At 37.0% G+C, this 20,437-nt stretch overlaps 1 protein-coding gene across 1 annotated transcript in view; it reads right to left on the reverse strand.

Moving 5' to 3' along the window:
* Positions 1-2,709: 2,709 nt before the first annotated feature.
* The window catches only part of myo7a (myosin VIIA), a 52,308-nt gene continuing 34,580 nt past the window's right edge, over positions 2,710-20,437 (reverse strand). Inside the window, exons 25-49 of the mRNA XM_023350718.1 lie at positions 19,584-19,760; positions 18,987-19,076; positions 18,771-18,898; positions 16,816-16,942; positions 16,616-16,735; positions 16,360-16,533; positions 15,772-15,999; positions 14,559-14,726; positions 14,337-14,454; positions 13,314-13,440; positions 13,062-13,231; positions 12,239-12,426; positions 11,965-12,089; positions 11,094-11,251; positions 9,884-10,037; positions 8,793-8,948; positions 7,695-7,800; positions 7,502-7,615; positions 7,236-7,323; positions 6,385-6,491; positions 6,098-6,283; positions 5,399-5,515; positions 5,125-5,208; positions 4,895-5,014; positions 2,710-3,661 (exon numbers count right to left, since the gene is read on the reverse strand). Of these exons, the coding sequence (XP_023206486.1) occupies positions 3,569-3,661; positions 4,895-5,014; positions 5,125-5,208; positions 5,399-5,515; positions 6,098-6,283; positions 6,385-6,491; positions 7,236-7,323; positions 7,502-7,615; positions 7,695-7,800; positions 8,793-8,948; positions 9,884-10,037; positions 11,094-11,251; positions 11,965-12,089; positions 12,239-12,426; positions 13,062-13,231; positions 13,314-13,440; positions 14,337-14,454; positions 14,559-14,726; positions 15,772-15,999; positions 16,360-16,533; positions 16,616-16,735; positions 16,816-16,942; positions 18,771-18,898; positions 18,987-19,076; positions 19,584-19,760 (3,423 nt within the window). The 3' untranslated portion in view covers positions 2,710-3,568. The remainder of the gene's footprint in view (positions 3,662-4,894; positions 5,015-5,124; positions 5,209-5,398; positions 5,516-6,097; positions 6,284-6,384; positions 6,492-7,235; positions 7,324-7,501; positions 7,616-7,694; positions 7,801-8,792; positions 8,949-9,883; positions 10,038-11,093; positions 11,252-11,964; positions 12,090-12,238; positions 12,427-13,061; positions 13,232-13,313; positions 13,441-14,336; positions 14,455-14,558; positions 14,727-15,771; positions 16,000-16,359; positions 16,534-16,615; positions 16,736-16,815; positions 16,943-18,770; positions 18,899-18,986; positions 19,077-19,583; positions 19,761-20,437) is intronic.

Raw genomic sequence — 20,437 nt, forward strand, 5'->3', positions numbered from 1 at the left:
AAGTGAAAATTTCCCAGAATTTATGAGATTAACTCCTGAAACTATAAGCAAAATGTAATTTTATTACAGAGACTTTATTTCTTATAATTAAAAGTTAACAGCTACACTCACTGCGATTATTTACAAGAGTACATTTGAAGTTTATAGCCACAAAAGAAGAAAAATATTAGAAATTGTTTTCATTTGGGGGAAATAAGCATTCAAATGTTAATTATAATTAATATTAAAACTGCCGACATTTTGTTTATTTCCGGTTAGGAAGCAGGAAAACTTTCTCATCTTGAAGCTTAAAGACTTTTCTGAGCTGTAATTGATCAACGATGTTCAATAGATATTGGTGAAAAATTATTTATCATGTAATGAAGTAAATATTGAAATCATTAAAGTATTATTATACACCCTGTACTGCATAAAAATGCCTTTTTTCTTTTCCAGATATTTATTTCTCTTGTTATAAAAAGCTGCTGTAATCTGTTTGTGATAAAAATAAGTAGATTTAAGAAACTTCTTCTGTTTAACAGTTATTGTTTTTTCTGCTTCAAAGTTTCACTGAATGTAAGTACATACACAGAGCTGTGAAAAAGTATTTACACCCCTCCTTTAATGTTTCAGATCATCAAACTAGTGTTAATTTGACACAAAAATAACCAAAATTCAGTTTTCAAATGATTTTCTTATGTGAAGAAGGAATAGATATTACTAAAATAGAACTTGACTGACGACATAAATTTTGTAAAAATATAAAAATTCACTGATCAGATTCACAAGTTTTTGATAAGAAAGACGGAAGAAAAAAATCATGAAGAAGAAAATTCAACCATCTGGTAAATTTCACTGCAAAAACAAGAAATTCTTACCAACTATTTTTGTTTAGTTTCAAGTGCAAGTATATCAGTAAACCTGAAATAAGACTAAATTTATTCAAGAGTAACTTTTCAGCAAAATATAGGAGCTTGTTTTAAGTTAATTCTTTAACATTTATTAAAAAGTTCTAGCTGCACTGGTAATTATTTCACTTATGGGAAAAATGTCTTGTTATAAGTTAAATAATCTACCAGTGGAACTAAAACGTTTTTATCAATATTAGAGAATTATTTACTTACAATAAGTTCATATATTTTGCTGAAAAGTTACTCTTGAATAAGTTTTGTCTTATTTCAAGTTTACTGACATATTTGCACTTGAAACTAAACAAAAATACTTGGTAAGATTTCATGTTTTTGCCACGTTTACATCTGAATGGTTCAAAAGAATAAAATAAAGATTTGGGAGTGGCCTAATCAAAGTTCTGTGTTCAAACATTAAACTGTCCATTCATGCTGTAAAAACCTTCAGTGTTGCTGATTTAAAACTGCAGAGAGAAACGGTGATGTAACAAACTGGTTACCAATGAACATGGAGGAAAACCATTTACTGGGTTTGAGGTGTGATTACTTTTCCACGTTGGATCAAGTTTGTTTGGGAAACCATTTTCCCTTCAATGAATAAAATCATTTACAAACAGCTTCTTGTATTCACTCATATTATTTCATGTTTGGGACAAAAGCAGGAGGAATCTGGGGTGTAAATACTTTAGTTGGTAAACAACAGAAAAGGAATAAAAACTTTTTACCCGTCAAAATGATGCAGGAATGCAGATCCATCCGAACCAGATCCTGTAAACACAGATTTATTTCATTTTAAATCAATTACTAATAATCACTTAAGTTACACAAAAATTCCCAAATAATTTAGAATCTGTTATTTGAAACTGGGAATATTCACTGAAAAAGGGTGTACTTTCTTTTTACTGTGCCTGTGAGTTAAGGTTCACTTACTTCTCTGTGTGGTTTGATCTTCATGTCGAGTTCCTGGAGTTTGATGCAGCCGGTTTTTATTTAAAATCCCACAAACGCAGAGAAACTTTTATAAAATAAAACAACTCCTTAGAGATTTAAAGTGATTTCAAAATAATCAAAATGTTACAAAGCTGCAGCTAATATCAGACAACGTCTGAACAAAAACTATTCTATAAAGATTAAAAATAAATGTTTTAAAACAAAATTTATGTTAAAAAAAACAATGTCCATCAACTTTAAAAGATTTGACTCTTAATTTCTCAGATGTTTCTGCAAGTTCACAAAAAAAAAGAATTAGCAAAAAAAAAAACAAATTCCCTGGATATAGATCTGGTTATTTTATAGTCGTTTTATGAGCCAAAATACATTATGTTCAATTTCATCAGTTTGACACGTTTGTTCTGTATTAATGATTATTTTCCAACTAAAACTCTTTCTGAAAATAACATTTTATTAATTAAATTTAGTATAATTACACTGCAATGTGTGTTACAGTGAAATGTGGTTAATCTGCTTGTATTTTCTATCCACTGATCCTCTCAGAGGGAATTCAAACATTTTTTGGGTCAGAAGACGATAAACATTCAGTTATAGTTTGATGGCGGCCCCAGAAAAATGATAAATCTAAACCAAATATTAGCTGAATTCCTGAGCGAAAGAGGATTTAGACTGTAGTTGGAGCATAAAGGAGCGTACGGAGGAGGAGTTGATCAATACGAATATAAAGCAGAGCTGAAATATTCAATCAGTTTCGACCTCTAAATGACCTTCAGACAGCCACACTTTAATCATCCTGTTGATCAAAAACAAAACATTTCCTAAATATTATTTATGAAAAGTGAAAAAAGACGAGAAACTCAGACTTTTCTTTTCAAGTTTTATCTCAGCTGGAGCATAAAAACGTGACATTATGAACATTATTTCTTTACTCTGCATGCAGTAATACAACCAGCTAAGACTTTATTAATTTACAGTTATGCATAAACAATCTAAAACAGAGTTAAGTCATTTAATATAAAATAAATTGCTCATATATAAGTATTTTGTTTCATTTTTTGCTTTTAATTCTACTCGTATAATGAAACGAATGATTATGGTTTAATATGTCGCCCCCTGGTGGCGATAGAGTTAAAACATAAAATTAAAACCTTTACAGGAGATAATTATAACGAAGTATCACAGTCACGCAAAGAAAATAAACTCATAAATTACACATTTATCCCCTTGACATCATGACTTTATTCATGTAATATTAAAACTTTATCTTCGTACGACTATTCTCGTAAAATTACAACTTGATTCTCTTGATGACTGTAGTTTTCTTGGTATGGCCTTAATACTCCATCGTAGATAAAATCTCAGCTGTGTGTTTTATTGTATTATCAGTATTTGAGGTGATTTCTGACAGCAGGTAATTGATCATCTAAAGGAAGCGGCAGCGGCGCGTTGAAGGCGTTCGGCTCTCAGAGGTAGTCATCCTCGCTGGACGGCTCGTCTTCGTCATCACAGCTGTAATGGTACCAGTGACTGGGGCCTTCGCCGGGGTCGTCTCCGGGGTCGTCGCCGGTTGCCGTCGAGCTGTCCTCGGTCCAGTCGGATCCCGTAGAATACGCAGAAGGACTGCGGCTCATCCACCACAGCTGGTGGCCGAAGCTCCGCCCCCAGCTGCAGTGCTGACCAATGGGGCGCAGCAGGCGGATGAGCTCGGTGGCCTCCTGCCAATAAGACGTTCACTTACTGTGGCCCCGCCCAGAGCGCTGCTTGTTCATGTTGGTGAGCATCTGACTGATGTAGGAGGTCAACAGGTCGTCCATCTTGTAACCCTGGAAACGCAAAGCATCGATTTCAATTGATTTACGCCTGAATGACCAGAGAGGATCCATCGATCAGCTGATTACGCCTGATTGGCGATCAATAGAATAGGAAAACTGAAGCGCCCTCAGTGGCCCAGGAACGACTAAAGAGCAACTAAACCCCAAATCAAAGTTTTTTATTACAGATAAATTGTGTAAGTTTGTGCTTAAAGACTCTTTCTTCATGTTTGTGTGCAAATTGTGATATTTTTCTGTAAACTTATTTAATTCTACAATATTTTGCCTAAACCCGTCCCAATGCTGCCCTCTTTGGGTTGAATGTGGCTACTGCAGTCAAATTCTCCGGAAGTTTACCACCTGCCATCACCCCCACACTTGGCCACGCCCTTCAACGTATCTTGGCCACGCCCTCAACGTATCTTGGCCACGCCCACATTGGTAGATTTTTAAAGGGGGCCTATTATGCAAAATCCAGTTGTTGTACATTTTTAAGCTTCCATTTTGGTTTTTCTGCTTCTAAAAACAACCAAAGTGCTTAAAACAAACAGCAGCTGTTGTTTTTGGTGAAAATGAGTCGTTTCAAAAACCTTCTGGAATCTAACAAATCAGCAGGCACTGCCTGTTACCTAGCAACCACATCAAAGCTCAACCAGTTACCTAGCAACCCAAGCTGAACTCCAGCATGTTTGATCAGCTGTTTTTTTGGTTTTTTTACCCCTGTATGTGCTGCACAATGGCTGCTGGAAAATATAAGTGTTCTGTTGTTGACCTACCATACAGGAACCACTTGTTGCATTCATGTTGGTTGTGCAGGAGGCTCTACTAGTGATTTTCAAATATGTACAGTTGAATAATTGCACATCTGTTTGCAGCAATTTTCATGAGTGAGTGTAAATGTTGAGTTTGGGGCGTTTTCCAGCAGCAGCTCATTTGGACTTAAAGTGACAAAACGCCCTTGACACCTCAAAATAGGAAGAACTGAGCAGACTGAAATCTCACATACAAATGATTTTCAGGAAAAAATTGAATGCACATGTTTTGTATAGACCATAGACATATTCTAACCTCTTCAAGGAAGGATTATAGGTCACCTTTAAGTAATTTTCTAAGTTCAGACATTAAACTGTCCATTCATGCTATAAAAACCTTCAGTGTTGTTGATTTCAAACTATTTTCGAAAGCAGAGAGAAACAGTGATGGGTAAAGCTCAGTAAAAAATGAAGCTAATTTTCAGTCGCCTACCAGTGAAGTCTCACAGAGCAGCTTGCTTCCTTTGACCAGGTTTCCTATGGTGATGTGGAAGTAGGTATTCCCGCTGCTCCAGTTGGAGATCTTGGTGAAGGGATGGGTGGTCAAGATGTCCTGCAGTACAAAGACAGCCTTTTCGGTTTTCCTGCTTCAATAATGTAAAAATTCAACCCTGTGGAATCATGAAGCTCCACATCTGAACGGTAAATGATCTGCAGACCAACCTTGGTCTTTGGGTCGATCAGACTGACTCCATGCTTGTTGATGGCGATCAGCAGAATCTCTGGGAAGTTCGGCTCCGTGGTTTGCTGCAGAGGAAACGCCATCATGTAAATACAAGGTGTGAAAATCTATAAACTTTTTCTGTATAGATTTGGTAAAAATTTTACCACCTATGGAAATATTTATTAGTATCTTCAAAGCAAAAGCACCACTAGTGAAAATTTGATGAGCTGATCAGGTCCGATCTGAGAACTCGACAGGCTTCGCCGTGTTTACCTTGACCTCAAAGAAGGCGGAGCCAAAGGTCGGCCATTTATAGATGATCTTCAGGAACATCAGCTTAGCTTCTTCCCTCGATTTCCCAGGCTGCTTGTTGAAGTACGCGATTATAGACTGCAATCACAATTCAGATTAAAAGTTAACATTTTATTTAACATTATTACACTTAAAGCTGCAATATGTAACTTTTATAAAATATATTTTTTTACATATTTGATGAAACTGTCATGTCAAAACAGATCATCTGTGAAAAAATGCTCCTCTACCTTCTACCAGGGCTAACTAGAAACAACCAATCAGAGTAAGTAGGCGGGTCTCAGCGCTGTCAATCACAGTCTCGTGTGGCGCTGCTCTGTGCTACACTGCAGTTAGCACAGAATGCTGTGAATGCTAAGGCTAGTTAGCAATGATGACAGAACAACAGTTTTTCTGTAACCGTAAGTTGTTTCTCCGTCATTAGCACTTTTAGCAGCGAGTACATAAGATTGATTGACAGCACTAAGCCCCTCCTCCAGGCTCTGATTGGTTGTTTTTGGTGCATTTCTTCAGATGGAAATCGTAGCTCAAAGAGTAGGTGTGGGAGATCAATCTTTTTATTAAACTGTCACAACATGGTGACAGTTTTAACCAATATGTAAAAAAATTTATTTTGAAAGTTACATAGTCCAGATTTAAAGGTTTTCTGAATGTTTTTACCCTCCTCCAGTCGTCTGGAGACATCTGGCGGATGAGGTCCTGGGGAACCAGCTCACGGAGCATCTTGGGAATCGAAGGAAAGTGGGATTTATTGTCGTCAAACTTCACCCGAAAGATCAGCGCTGCGAGGTGGAAAACCTCCTCCCGAGAACACTTGTGGTAGCCACGCAAATACTTAGGCAGCTCCTGAGAGGAAGGCGACACAGAGGAGATGAAACGCAGCATTACGCTGATTATTACCAGAAAGTAGAGTCTCAGTGGAAAGATCATCGTCTAATGAGGCCGACCTGGTAATAATGGAAAATAGAATCAGCGAACGAATCCTTCCCAGGAACTGTGCTGGTCCACAGCTTCTTCATGAAGAACACCTGGTAGGTCAGAGACGGGATGATTCCTGCAGGAGTTCAAGAAGAGGCGAGTCGTCAAAGGCTTTTCTGTTCATCTAAAAACCTTAAATTTGCATCAAGTTCACAAAGAAAAGCTCTCCAAATATGTCTCTATCTGTTTTCAGGCATTTAGAAAATAGAAATAATTCTGATGATTCTAATTAATCAAAAAGAAGAAAAGTTTAGTTCTGATTTAACTTCAGACATTTAGAAAAAATCTGCATTATTTAAACATATTAGAACATGGATGCAAAAACGTCTCAGTTTGGCAGTAACTAGTTACATTTACTCAAGTAACTTTTTTGAAAGCGTTTCTTTTCGGAGTATTTTTACTATTTTCTACTTTTTACTTTACTATTTTAATTATAAAATATTGCTACTCTTGAGTAAAATGACTGAATATAACTCACTCAGTCATTTCACTGAATGAAAAACAAAAATTCACCAGACAGACACACACCTGTAGTTTTTGTTCATATTGAAAGAACTTGAATTTTATTTATTTTTTTGTAACTGAATTATTTTCAATTTGGTCTCTGCAATACCAGAATTACCACATAACTTTATATTTTGATTGGTTGGTTTGTAAAATACTAAATGATTCATGTTTTGATCAGTTACTCAGTGCTGAGTAATTCTTTGATAACTACTTTTTACTTTTACTGGAGTAAAAATATGTTAAAGTGCTGCTTTTGTAGCTGTTTTAAACATAATCATGTATTTTCAAGCTTTCAGCAGATCCAGGAACAAACCGTCTTTAGCTGGTCGGGATTTCTTGATCCAGTCTGTTAAATGGCGAACAAAGTCGAAGAAGAAATCTCCCTCTGGAACGCTAATGACCTGCAACATGAAAGAAATTCATTTATTACAATTTATTCTTTTATCGTGATATTACAAACATTTTGCTGTAACTTTCAGACGTCAGCAATTCTCATCACTTTAGGTTGTCGAACTGTTTTCATCATTTTTGTTCAGCTTTGCTCCTGAAAACCTGGTAGTGGAGTTCATGACCTCTGACCTTTTCTGAGATCTTGACAAAGAGGCTGAACCCTTCGGAGGATTTGAGCAGCAGCCTGGTGGAGATGTTCTGGCAGAAATCCTTCGCCTTGGTGCTGGACTCCACCTCGAACGCCTGCAGGTTTGAGTCCAGGACGGTTAGAAAGCGTCGCAGTCGATGAGGAAGGTTCAAGCGTCGGGGTTTCGCTTCCTACCTCATCTGTGTCGTCTGGAAAATAAACTTTGTGAAAGATTTGGGTCGTTTTATGTTGAATGGCTTCCACTTCCACCAGATGAGGGGGGTACTTTCTGGACCCGTTCCTGTGAAAAAGGACAAAAAAATCACATTATTTATTTATTTGCTGATTTTATTCATTTACAGTTCAAAATGAACATGTCACAAATTTTAAAGGAAAAAAAGTTTGAAGCAAAAATCTTATACAGCATTCCATTTCTCTCAAAAGTTAATTCACTATATCAAAACATCAACCACATATATACATTTTTAAACACAAAACAGGAAATATTTATATATAAACACAAGAATAAATCAATATACTTCATTTTACCTTGATAGAATATTATATTTTATTATTTTCTTAAAAGTCCAAATTAGTTAAACACCAGAAGGCACCTCAGAAATAAATCAGTTTTCCTTATTGGGGCTGCAGCTAACAATTATTCCAGTTATGGATTATTCTGATGATTAAAAGACAAAACAAATAAGACTTTTCATTTTACCACTTAAGTCTTTTTACCACATTATAAATACATAAATATGCAAACAAACAAATACATTTCTAAATAAAGAATATAAACATTTGACCTCTCAGATTGAAACACAGCATTACTTTAGTGAACGCTGATATGTTGATTATTTTTTTGATGAACTGACTAGTAAAGGTGCTTAATAAAATTTTTTTTTTTACTGAATTTGAACCAGATGAAGCTAGAACTGGGTTTTTTTTATCTTAAATGCAAAATCTGTAATTTTTTACACAGTTTTGTCTTAATTATTGCTCTGAATATGTTACTCTCTCAGCCCAGGGCCTGTTCTTTAGCAATTAGCTGGTTACTAAGTTAGTTGACAATTATTTCAATGAAGTTATTAATCATGATTAATCATTTCAGTTTCAGTTTTAGTAAAACAATGTTCATCAAAAAAAAAAAAAATCTTTGTAAAATAAAGATTTTTTTAGTTTTTTAAGAGCATAAAACCTCCTCATATCTTTAGAGATTTAGTCCCTCAAACAGAATTTAGAAATTAAATGTTGTTTTGTGTAAAATAAGAGCAGAGATGCTGTTAGTTTTACCGGAGCGCTTTGTGCAGCCTCTGCATGCAGTCTCCAGAGAGCGGGTGGTGTTTCTTGGACTGGAGGAACCGCTGGATGTGTGGCAGCAGAACGTTACTGGGAGGAAACAGACCAGTGCACAACCAGAGCAGCTCCCAGCCTTTCTCCTCGCTATACCTGCAGCAGAGAGAAACTCATGCTCAGCTCCTGTTCAGAAAGAAAACTTCGATTCTTTTATTCTAGTTCCTTTTCAAACAAGGTCAAATTCATCACAAACTACAACTCAAACCTCTAAGTCAGTCTGAAACTCTCCATGGTGGTCAGTGGTCGCCCTCTAGTGGTCCGTAAGGTACTGCATGTAAACGACCGTTAATTTGTCATGACGTCAACTCAAAGTGCGACGCTACAGTTAGCTTAGCAACGGATTGTGTTTAAAAATAATAATGGATAAGTTGCTTTCTTTTTAGTGACCTGGTCACTAAAAGTAAAACCTGAAGATACCGGTGGTAAGAAAACAAGGTCAGGATTATTTATATGATCGTCATTCACCAGCAATTTGATTCCTTTGAACAAGTCTCAGTTGGTGAGAACTGTTCTTTGTTTTTTATGACTTTGCTTACTTACAATGCTCCTGTCACACATCAACAGCTATTGTTATTCTTATTTACGTAACAAATGATTTAATCGGCGAATAAACACAATAGATAAATACAATAGATAGAAAATGATGGATAATTTTTATATTTAATGGTGCAAAAGAGGATTTTTTTTCTGTCAAAGTAACTCAAGTCTATTTTTCTTTTATTGTGCTTCTAAGTTACAATTAGCACTAAAATATTATTAATGCACAGAAGACTTTGTAGTAAAGAAACTTAGTTTTTGATTTCCATGTTTCACATTTACAAAGCAGCACCTCCCTATTCACTAGGATGAACAAAGAAAACAACAATAAGTGAGTTAAGAGACGAATGTTTTCATTTTCGGTTGTATAAATGAAGATGTTGTGTAATTGTGGGGAAATTTCAAGCCCGGTGGTCGGTGAGTGTTTGTTAAATGGTCCTCAGCTCTAGGACTAAACTTTCTGTTTTTATGGTTTATGTCAGTTTACACACTTGACGTGATTGTCAGTGAGCTGTTTGATGATCTGACAGTAGATCTCGTCTTTCAGCGGTTCGGCCTTCAGAGCTCCTTCAAAGATCTGGTCTGTCAGCTCGTTGACGGAGCGCGTCCGTTTGGACGGGTAGTCGCCCATGTACTTCATCATCGGTGGGATCAAAGGTCAAGGAGTCAAAGACCTGATAAACTTCCTGTTGTTAATCTGTAATTTTGGACAGAAGCTTACAAACATCCATCAGGCATAAACAGCTGTTATTGTTCTGAATACTGGATCATTCGATAAGTGATTAAGAATATTAATCTATTCTGATGATTAGTCAGATTTTTTTTAAAAGGCACATTCTGTGGATTTCCCATTTAACCACTTTAGCTTATTTCATACAATATTGGAAATACATTAAAAACTACAAACAAATAATTCAAATAATTTTTTTTGTTAAATCAGAGCATTCCTTTAGTTAGGGGTTGATTACTTGTAGCAAAGAATGCAGTTAAAAAAAACATTTTTTAATTATCCTATTAATAATTGAATAGAAAAGGTTCTCAATAGGAGATTTTCTTTACAAAATTTGAACAAGGTGAAGGTAAAACTGCCACTTTAGGACTTTTGGGTAGAACGTATTTACAGACAAAGATCTTTAAAAATCTTAAATGTGAAATGTATTTATATTTTTTGCACAGTTCTGTCTTATTACTGCTCTGAGTGTGTTGTTTTTTAAGCCAACAGATTTTTTTGAGTCTCTATGCTCCATATTTCAATTAATCACTTCCTAAATTAGTGGACGACTATTTCAATAATCGATAAATCACGATTAATGCAATTAATTATTTCAGCCCAAAGAAAATTAACCCTTTCTATGGTGATAAAGGAACTCACTAACCAGATATTAAGACACTGAAGACCCCTCTACACCCTGTAGTATACAATATGAATATATTTGTGCCTATATGTATAATTTTGACTCTTTGTGAATTAGAGAAAATCAAAAATGGATTAAAATTTGTTTTAATGCATTTGTTTGTTGTAAAGTGATTCAACTTTAGCCACAATCAGCGTCTGCAACTTCTGACCAACACAAATTGTCAACCTGACAAAAACATTTCTTTTACATTTCAGATTAACTCTATTAGTTAATGAAGTGGTTCTATTCAATGTAACGAATGAGCCTGTGTATATTCGTAATATTTGTTGTGTTTAAAGGATATCTATGAAAGCCATGCAGGCCTCCTGCGCCAGCTCCTCATGGCCGACGACCTTCTTCAGCAGCGGCAGCTTGAGCGGCTCTCTGGTGCAGCTCCACATCTTGTCTTTCCCTCGATTTTTGGTCACCATCACTCTGCTCAGGGTGTGTTTGGGAGGAGGTCTGGAAATGGCAGGTCATGTCCACAATAGATTAACGGGGACATATTATGAAAAATACACATTTTGCACATTTTTGTACTTCCACTTGGATCTCAACTGCTTCTAAAAACAACACAAGCACCTCAAAAAACCAAGCAGGCATTTTCTGGAAGTAAGTTAATGTTTTTTGGTGTATGAAAAGTGAGCTGCTCCAAAAACCTCCTGAAAGTAACGTCACAAATCAGCAGGCACTGCCCGTTACCACGCAACCCAAGCTGAGTTCTGCCCGTTACCACGCAACCCAAGCTGAGTTCTGCCCGTTACCACGCAACCCAAGCTGAGTTCTGCCCGTTACCACGCAACCCAAGCTGAGTTCTGCCCGTTACCACGCAACCCCAGCAGAGTTCTGCCCGTTACCTAGGAACCCAAGCTGAATTCCAGCAGGTTTGGTCAGCTGGTTTTACCGCTGTATGCGCTGTACATCACTGCTGACAAGTGTTTTGTCATTGACTTTACCATCCAGGAACCAGTTACTGCATTCTTGTTGGCTGTGCAGGAGGCTCTACTAATGCTTTACTAGTGCTTTTTAAATATGTTCAGCTGTATCATCGCATATCTGTTTGCGGCAATTTTCATGTGAGAGTGTAAACATTAAGTTGGTGCCTCCAAGTAGACGTCTCACTCTTTTGTGTTTAACATTTTGCACATAAATATTCAGGTTGTACACATTTGTACCTGAAATAGTCATAAGAAAACTCCTCCAGAGTGTAAGGTTTCTGTCTGTCATCCGTCTCTGGCAGGATGATCTGAGAAACACGAACCGACTCCTGCCGCTGGTCTGGTGTCATGGTAACCAGCGCCTAATAGGGTGGAGTAAAGGGGAAAAATATTTTCTATGATTTAAAGAAAACTTCTAGGAAAATATGAAACAAGCAAACCTAATTTACTGTAAACACTTAAAAAAAAACATCATCAGAAGGTTTCGTGTGCGATTTATTTTTTCACCTACCACTACTTCTGGTTGGGGACGAGTCATGGATGGCAGAACGTAAACAGAGTCAGCTGGGAAATCTCCTCTCTGATTGGTTCGTTCGTTAATGCCATGCGCCCAACCGGAGTTGAGGACCTGCTCGCCGGTATCCTGGTCCAAAATGATCAGGTCGCCCTTGAGAAAGCTCAGGAAGGTCGACTCCTCACCTGCGGCAGGAAGACATAAACACACCTTAATGTGAGGATGAGGAGATGAATACATGCGTCACATCGGCCATCTTTAAATCAACACAATTAACAAGCTGTATAAAACCCTTCAAGGAATTGAAGTAAAATTTACTGAGCAGAAACTAATTTAAATGATTTCTAATGAATAAGCATGAATTTCTAAAAAAAAAGAAGTTAGAAACTTCTGTCTCTGGAGCTTGTAATGAAATTTTCCAATTATCAATGTAAATGGTCACTGCAAAAGAGAATTACAGATATTTGGGACACAGAAGCATGAATGCCTTGGTGATCTAAGGAACTATAAAACTACCAAAACTAATATGACAATTTTCATTAAAAACTACTTGGGCTTATTTTTTCACCTTACATCTTCATGTTTAGTTTTAGCCAGTATCTACGTATCCATTATGTCATTTCTTGTGTTACATTATAGTATTTTCTTACTGCAATGTAAGAAAATAAGGTAAAAATATATTTCAAAATCCGGAAAAACAGCCAATATTATGTGTAGTAAAAACACAAAGTCTCAAGGTTTTCAGTTCAGCCTGCAATAAGGCGTGCCGTAAAAACATCGGATTTGGGTCAAAGCTGTGGGAACGCAGCTCAGGACTTACCAGCGTTGGAGCTGTCCTGCAGCGCAACCACGAACTTTGACCTCTGCCTCAAACCTTCCAGAAAGGTCACCACTAAGTCCCGAATGTCTTCTGCGTTGTTGGAGGTGAAGGTGAACTCTTCTCCCTTGATGGTTGCCAAAGTGAAACTCTGACCCTGCAGCTTTCCTCCCCTGTAAAAACAAAAGCAGGTCAGATTCTGGACGTGAACGCTCGGGTCTGGGTCGGTTTGGGTCGAGGAGGAAGAGCGATGACCTGCTGCTGGAAACCGCCATGATTTCTGGGAAAGAGAGTTCCAGCAGGACCTGCTCCTGCTCGTCAACAAAGTAAACGCCGGTCCAGTTGACGGCAACGATCAGGTCGTTTTTAGGCAGACTGGGACCTGAGAGCCAAAAACAACAGGAACAGAGGAAACTTACTGGTTTCCACCAAAGAACAAGATGGGTTTTTTTATGTGGAAGAGGATCAAATTAAGCCGCTAGTCGCATGATAAACCAAAATTTCAATTCTGGTGATGAACATTTTCATTGTCAATTTTATTTATGTGTTGGTTGTGTGTCAAGTTTTTATTTCTTTCCTATTTAATTGTATTGTTTAGTGTTTTATTTTGGACATTTAAAAAGTCTTCCAGTTCCAGCATTCTGTACAAAATTAAAGTTTATTCATCTTTGAGAGGCAAAACTTGTAATATTATTATCATGTTAGTTGAAAATGGTTTCAAAACAATTATTGTTTGTCCCAGTAATAACTGCTTTAATAAAATATGTATCATATCTATATTATCTATATTTATCTCATGATGTAGAAGATCCTCACTAGGCTTGTCGCAATTTGCAATAAAACAATTAATCGCATTATAAATTAAAACAAGCGCAATAATTTCCAATTACTTGATTTATTGTTTTTCTCTTTCTACCAAAAATTGGATGAAAGTTTTCAGTCTGTATTTTGGTCTCAACCAGCCCTGTTTTTAAAAGGACAATTTTGTTTATTGAGGCTTTATAATTTGTTGTTTTGTTTGTTTATTTTGGACATTTAAAACATCTTCTAGTTTCAGTGATACATGTTCATTAAATTTTAAGGTTTGTTGATCTTTGAGAACCTATTATTGCATTATTATACCATTATATTAGTTGAAAATCATCTCAAAACAATATTATCATTTATTGCAATAACTTCTGACACAATTTATTATCCACACTAACAAAATTTGTTATCATGACAGGTTTTAATAAAACATGAATTTATTTAATCTCTGATGATGTAGAAGGTTCTGACCTGAGAACTTGAACGCTTCATAAAAACGGGAGAACAGCAACGGCCACTTATGGCGAGCAAAGTCCACCACTTCCTCCTTCACCTTCTGAGAGTCGAACCTCTTCTGGGCGTAAATACCCTGAGTCAGCAAAACAGAGACGTTACAACAGAAAATAAATCCTTTAAACTTCAGGAACTGCAGGCAGTTCAGCCTCTATAACCTCTAAATGCATTTTCTTGTACCTTTTTGTGTGCAGCCATGATGAAATGAGCCCACTTTTCCACCGTCTTGGACGTGCCGATCTCTCTGTCCGGGACGTAGGACGGGATGAGGCTCAGCAGGCGGTCCAGAAGAATCTCCGAACCGTAATCAACATAATACTGCTGCGAGGCCAGCTCCGCCAGGTCGTCCTGGAGACGCAGAAACACAGAGGTCAGGGTGGATTTGAGGGAACGAAACTTTGATTTGTCCTCATCAGTTATTTACCTATTCAGTTCTGATCTATTAACGAAACCCGTTAATAAATTATAAGATCACAGAATAGAATAGATCTTTATTAATCAGAGTGGGAAAATTCACTTGTTACAGCAGTACAGTAACAATATATACTTCATTGAATATAAATATCTAAAAACACAATAAACAGCTGTATATTAATTACTCCACAAATCTGGAACAAACTTACAGAAAAATTGTAAAACAGCCAAAACAGATTTAGATTTAAGAGTTCCCTTTAATCTAGACTAAAACCACCTGTGTAGAGATACTTTTGAAACATTATGAATGAAACATTAATCAACATTTTGATGTGTAATGATGGCACTTGACAAAATGTGATGCTTCAATAGCTGACTCTGTGTTCCTTGACTTTGTGTTTTTATGATGTCAAACACTTTGAAATGCTTTGCTGCCGAAATGTGCTACACAAATAAACCTGAATTGAATTGAAAGCATATTAATAAAGTGTCTACAGATAAAATAAAGTTAAAAAGAAACCTGGAAATCTTTGAGATGTTGTTTTGTATGTATGTGATTGGATGGGCTTCTGCAGGTTTAACTCAAATTTAAGACTTTGTACGATCTTTATAAATTAAATGTAAAGCCTCTATAATGACAAAAAATGTACAAAAGAAAATGTTTTATAGAATAATAGGAGCTTGTTTTAAGTAAATAATTATTGAATATTAATTAAAAAGTTCTAGTTCTATTGGCAGATTATTTCACTTATAACAAGGAAAACCATCTTGTTAGTGAAAAAATCAGCTTTTTAATTTATATTCAAGAATTATGACTCCTATTTCTTGCTGAAAAGTTGCTTATAAGTTAGTTTTGTCTTAATGTTTGCACTAGAAACTAGCTATAAATACTTAGTAAGATTTTGTGGTTTTGCAATGTGCGGCCTTAATTTTAGATTACTTTTTACATTCCTGTAAAGCTTAAAATAAAGCTACTCACCCTGTCGCAGCGGTATTCCCCAAACTTGACGCCTCGGACAATCTGCTGGTAGATGAGGTTTGTAGCGACTTGGTCTTCGGTTGGGCTGTGCCACGGCGTGAAGATCTCCTTCCTGAAGAACAGCCTCCAGGGGGCGTTCCTCTCCTGAGCGCCCTGCTCCTTGGCGTACTGCTCACACTGCGACACGGCGTCCATCACGTGATCGTTGCCGCTGCCTAAAGACGAGACCTGCAGGAGGGGGGAAGGGTTGTCACGGCAACAGCGTTACAAAAGAGATTGGCAAACGTAGCTACATGCTAATAGAGAGAGAGATGGAGAGAAAAAGAGAAAGAGAAAAAAGAGAAGAGAAGGGAAAAGAAGAAAGGGAAATAAGAGAGAGAAAAAATAAATAGAGGAGAGTAGAGATAAGTGATGGATGGATGGATGGATGGATGGATGGAATGATGAAACAAAAACATCATGCCTACATTAAATGTTTCACCTCGTTTCATTTAAGAATCAACCATTAGAGTAACTGATCGTTGATTAAGCCATTAAGAGCAGCAGATATTGCAGCTGGAAACGAGGATCAGCGGTTTGTGGTCCGACCTTGTCGAACAGAGCGATGTACAGAGAGAAGCCGAAGCGGTCCTTCAGGTTGATCTTGTCGGACAGAGCGTTGCAGAGCTCCTTGGCTGTCGTCGCCGAGTCGGTCAGCAGCGTTTTAGTCGTGCCGTCCATGAACGTCACGGGCAGCATGATGGGCTTCTTGGACTTGGTGGCCTGAGTGTTGATTTCAGAACTCAGGTCAAACTGATTTGACCTGAATAATGCTGCAGCTTGAAGCAGGTCGGTGCGTTCGTACCTGCAGCTCCAGCCAAGATGGAGGCTGTGTTCGCGTTCCGTTCACAAACGTTCGCCTCAGCCTTTCTTCACAGTACGGAGCGTAACCCGGCGGCCCGCTTCTGATGAAGTTCCTCAGGTACTACGGACAGACAACCTTCATGAAGCCGTGTTTAATTCAATAAACTAAAGTTTATTTTAGGTCACTGTTTTGATTCTGACCTTTACAAATTTGTCTGATGGGGCGAAGCAGCCGACACAGAGCGAGACGAGGATCCAGCCGCGCGCGTGGGAACTCTTGGACGGGTTCTGACTCAGCTGCTTACAGATCTGACAGTAGATCTCATCCCTGACACACACACATACACACATGTTTGCTAGCTATCTTTGCAGGGCCTTTCCATTGACTTCCATTCATTTCTACAGCCTAAACCTTACCCTTATCCTAACCCTGACCATCACAGACCTAACCACTAACCCAAAAACAATTTCCCTCATGGGGACCAAGAAAATGTCCCCACAAGGAGCAATGGTCCCCATAACCCACATTGTAGACATTAATAGGTTCCCATAAGGATATGAAAACCTGGTGTACACACACACACACACACACACACACACACACACAAGTTCATATTTCTACCCACTTTGTATTACTGACTTCCATTCATTTCGGTAACTGGATTTATGCCAAACCCAAACATTACCCTAACCCGGGGTTGTCCAAAGTGCGGCCCGGGGCCATTTGCGGCCATCAAAATGATTTTGGGCGGTCCTTCATCACTAGTTAATAATGACTTAAATGTGGTTTGCCAGTTCAGGAAGAAAGTTTAATACAGATACCCACTTAAAAACAGTTTTAGTGTGCAAATTTCATTTTAAAAAATAAACAATTTAACATTTTTCAAAGGAAAACATAAGGTCCAACACAAGCATTCATCCAGGTTTTTGCTTTGAATTTAATTTATTTTAATAGTAAGAAGGACAACAAACATCCAACAACTTTTACTAAAATGCAGACCTGATCATGGCCGCTTAGTACATCTGGCAAAATAAATCAGGAGTGCACCTTGTTACTGAAAAGACAATAAAATGAAATAAAATAAAATAAAATAGGTAATAGTTTGTTGATTTTTTTATCTAGAAAATCTTTGAGGTCCTTTTTAATCTACAATGATTTTCATTGGCTACAGAAATCTTACACCTTTGATTATTTTATTAAAATGTTGAGTCCAGTTTTTAGTTGGACTGGTAATAATAAGACAGTTCTTGTCGTTAGAATTTAAATATTTTTGGCAGCCATTCCAAACGTTTGAACATCCTACCGTAACTATTACCAGTATGCAGTGGTGTGAAGCGTTTGCCCCCTTCCTGGTTTTCCATTTTTTCATTTGTCTCACTACATTTTCTCGTTTAATAATAAACACCTTAAGTTAAAAACTGTTTTATTATATTTAAATTTAAATTGGTTTGATTTTCTGAAACTCTGAAATGTGACACAAAATCAGAAAATCAGGAATGAGGCAAACATTTTTCACATCTCTGTAAAAAGAGGCAATACTCCATTATTATATTATAATTCTGATTAAAATTTTGATTTATTGTGACAACGACAAATTTTAACTGATGACATCTGGTAACCTCAAAAAATTATTTTCTGATTGCTGCTTTTATTATTTTCTGCTTTCAATGTAACAACGATAAATATCAGTAAAGTGAAGAAAACCAATAACTGTGTGAATCACTGCCTTATGTAACTGATGTACTGAAGAAACCTAAATCCCAACAGATAACCTTTACAAGAGCAGAGTTTGAGTTTGTTAAGAAACCAAACAAAAAACAGCAACGACACAATAAAGATCTCTAAATAATGTGGTAAAATCTTGAGTCTGTATCACCCATCCATATTAGATATTTCAATTGTATCGAATTAAAATGTAAAATTATGTTCAAATCACTTTACTTAAACAAAACATTGATTATCAAATTTCAACACAAAGAAAATATTAGAATAAGTTGAAACAAAAAAAAACTACATCTAGATACAGTGAAGGCGATAAAAACAAGGAAATCTGGTTGAATTGAAAAACCTGTGTTCTTCTTGACGAAACAAAAACTGAACCAAGCTTTAATTTGGTTCCTTCCCTGCATGATTGACTCGTTTTCTCACCGCTTACCTCAGCGTCGGCCTCAGGATCCCGTTTCCAATGATGAAGTGAAGTTTCTCCAGGTTGGAAGTCGGCCGGTCTTCCAACATGCTGTTGCCGTGGAGACCGTACTCGCCATCATTGAGGCGCTTGGTGACCTGAAACGCATAACGGCGTGTTTTCTATGTGTTGTTTTTTTTCTACTCTCCAAAGGCGGACCTCCCTCTCTGCCTCCAGACGTCTTACCTCCTCTGTGATCTTGGATTTCTTCTTCAAGGTCAGGGAAACCAGTTTGTGTCGGACGCTGTTTTTCTTCAAGCTTTCAGAAGGAGTTGTCTCAAGGAAAAAAAACCAAACAACTCTTAAACAAAACACTATAAATGATGAAGATGTTTGGCAAAAGTAAATAAAGTGTTGATAAATAAGCAATAGAATTAAAATTTTTCACACTTGTATAGGTTTTCCTCATTTCTGGCAGAATATTTTCTGCTTACATTCTTATGTTAGCAGAACAGTTTTTATCTTCACTGCTGACTGTAAAAATTGCCTGTAACATGTAAAGCTACGTTCAGACAGCAGGTCAATTCTGACTTTTTGCTAAAAATCGTTCATACTGCTGAATAATGCAAGCGTAATTAGATTTCTGTGTGAATGTTTACATCCCAAAGAGCAGAGGAAGAACGTTGACGTCACACAGCAGCGCTGTCTACGAAAGTAATAGCATGCTTGAATTTTCACAATAAACCGAGACTATCGTCTTTTATTCCTAATTTTTAAATAATAATAACAATTCCAGAATGAGTAAGCAGTTTAGATTTTGACCTCTTGACCTCTCGTCCTCACCTCCGCCTCCCCCTGCAGCGCCTGCAGCTCCCTCTTGTGGGTTTTCTTCCCCAGCGTCTCGTAGATCTTGGTCATGACGGGGATCTTCTCGCTTCCGTCGCTGATCGCCGTGTGGTACTTTGGCTCCGGTAGATCTCCCATGAACCTCAGCACTGTGATCCAGACGGCCAGCGCAGCCTCACAGGGTGCAAAGGTCAAACACATTTCATCAGGCTCCAATGGAAAAACGTTACTCAAAGGAAAGTCTTAATTCGGATTTACCTACTTTTGATCAGAACGAGCTGAGCTGATCGTGTTTAACATTTACGTGGAGACAGAAGCGAATGCAACAAACGATTATTTTAGTAATCGATTATTCTATTGATTTTTTGATGATAAACTGATTAATCGAATGAGAAAATTTCCATATTCTGCAGATTTTTCCTTTAACCAATAAAGGCTTTTTTATACAATACCAGAAATAGTTAAACTTTTTTTTTAAATTAGAAAAACATTTATTTTTGCCAAAAATGAAACATTTTCAGGCAAAAAATATTGCTTGGAATATTTTTGCACATTAAAATGCAAATGGCCTTTTTTTGAGTGTGTATACTCTAGTTAATGATTAAGTGATTACTAAATTAGTCAACGATTATCTCAATAATTGATTAGTCTTGATTAATTACATTGATCGTTTCAGCTCTAGAGGCAGATTGTGTTTTAAAAGAAGTTCTGCTCAAAGTTAAACGTTTACAAACTGAACCAGCTGTTAGAAATATTTAGTATATAATCTTTTGTTTGCTGTGTTTGATGTGTGAAGTTGTTGTGCTGTTTCTCCCCATTGTTCTGTGAGTTTTCAGCTCCTGCCCTGCAGC

Source organism: Xiphophorus maculatus, chromosome 18 (assembly GCF_002775205.1).
Source record: "Xiphophorus maculatus strain JP 163 A chromosome 18, X_maculatus-5.0-male, whole genome shotgun sequence".
Lineage (NCBI taxonomy): Eukaryota > Metazoa > Chordata > Actinopteri > Cyprinodontiformes > Poeciliidae > Xiphophorus > Xiphophorus maculatus.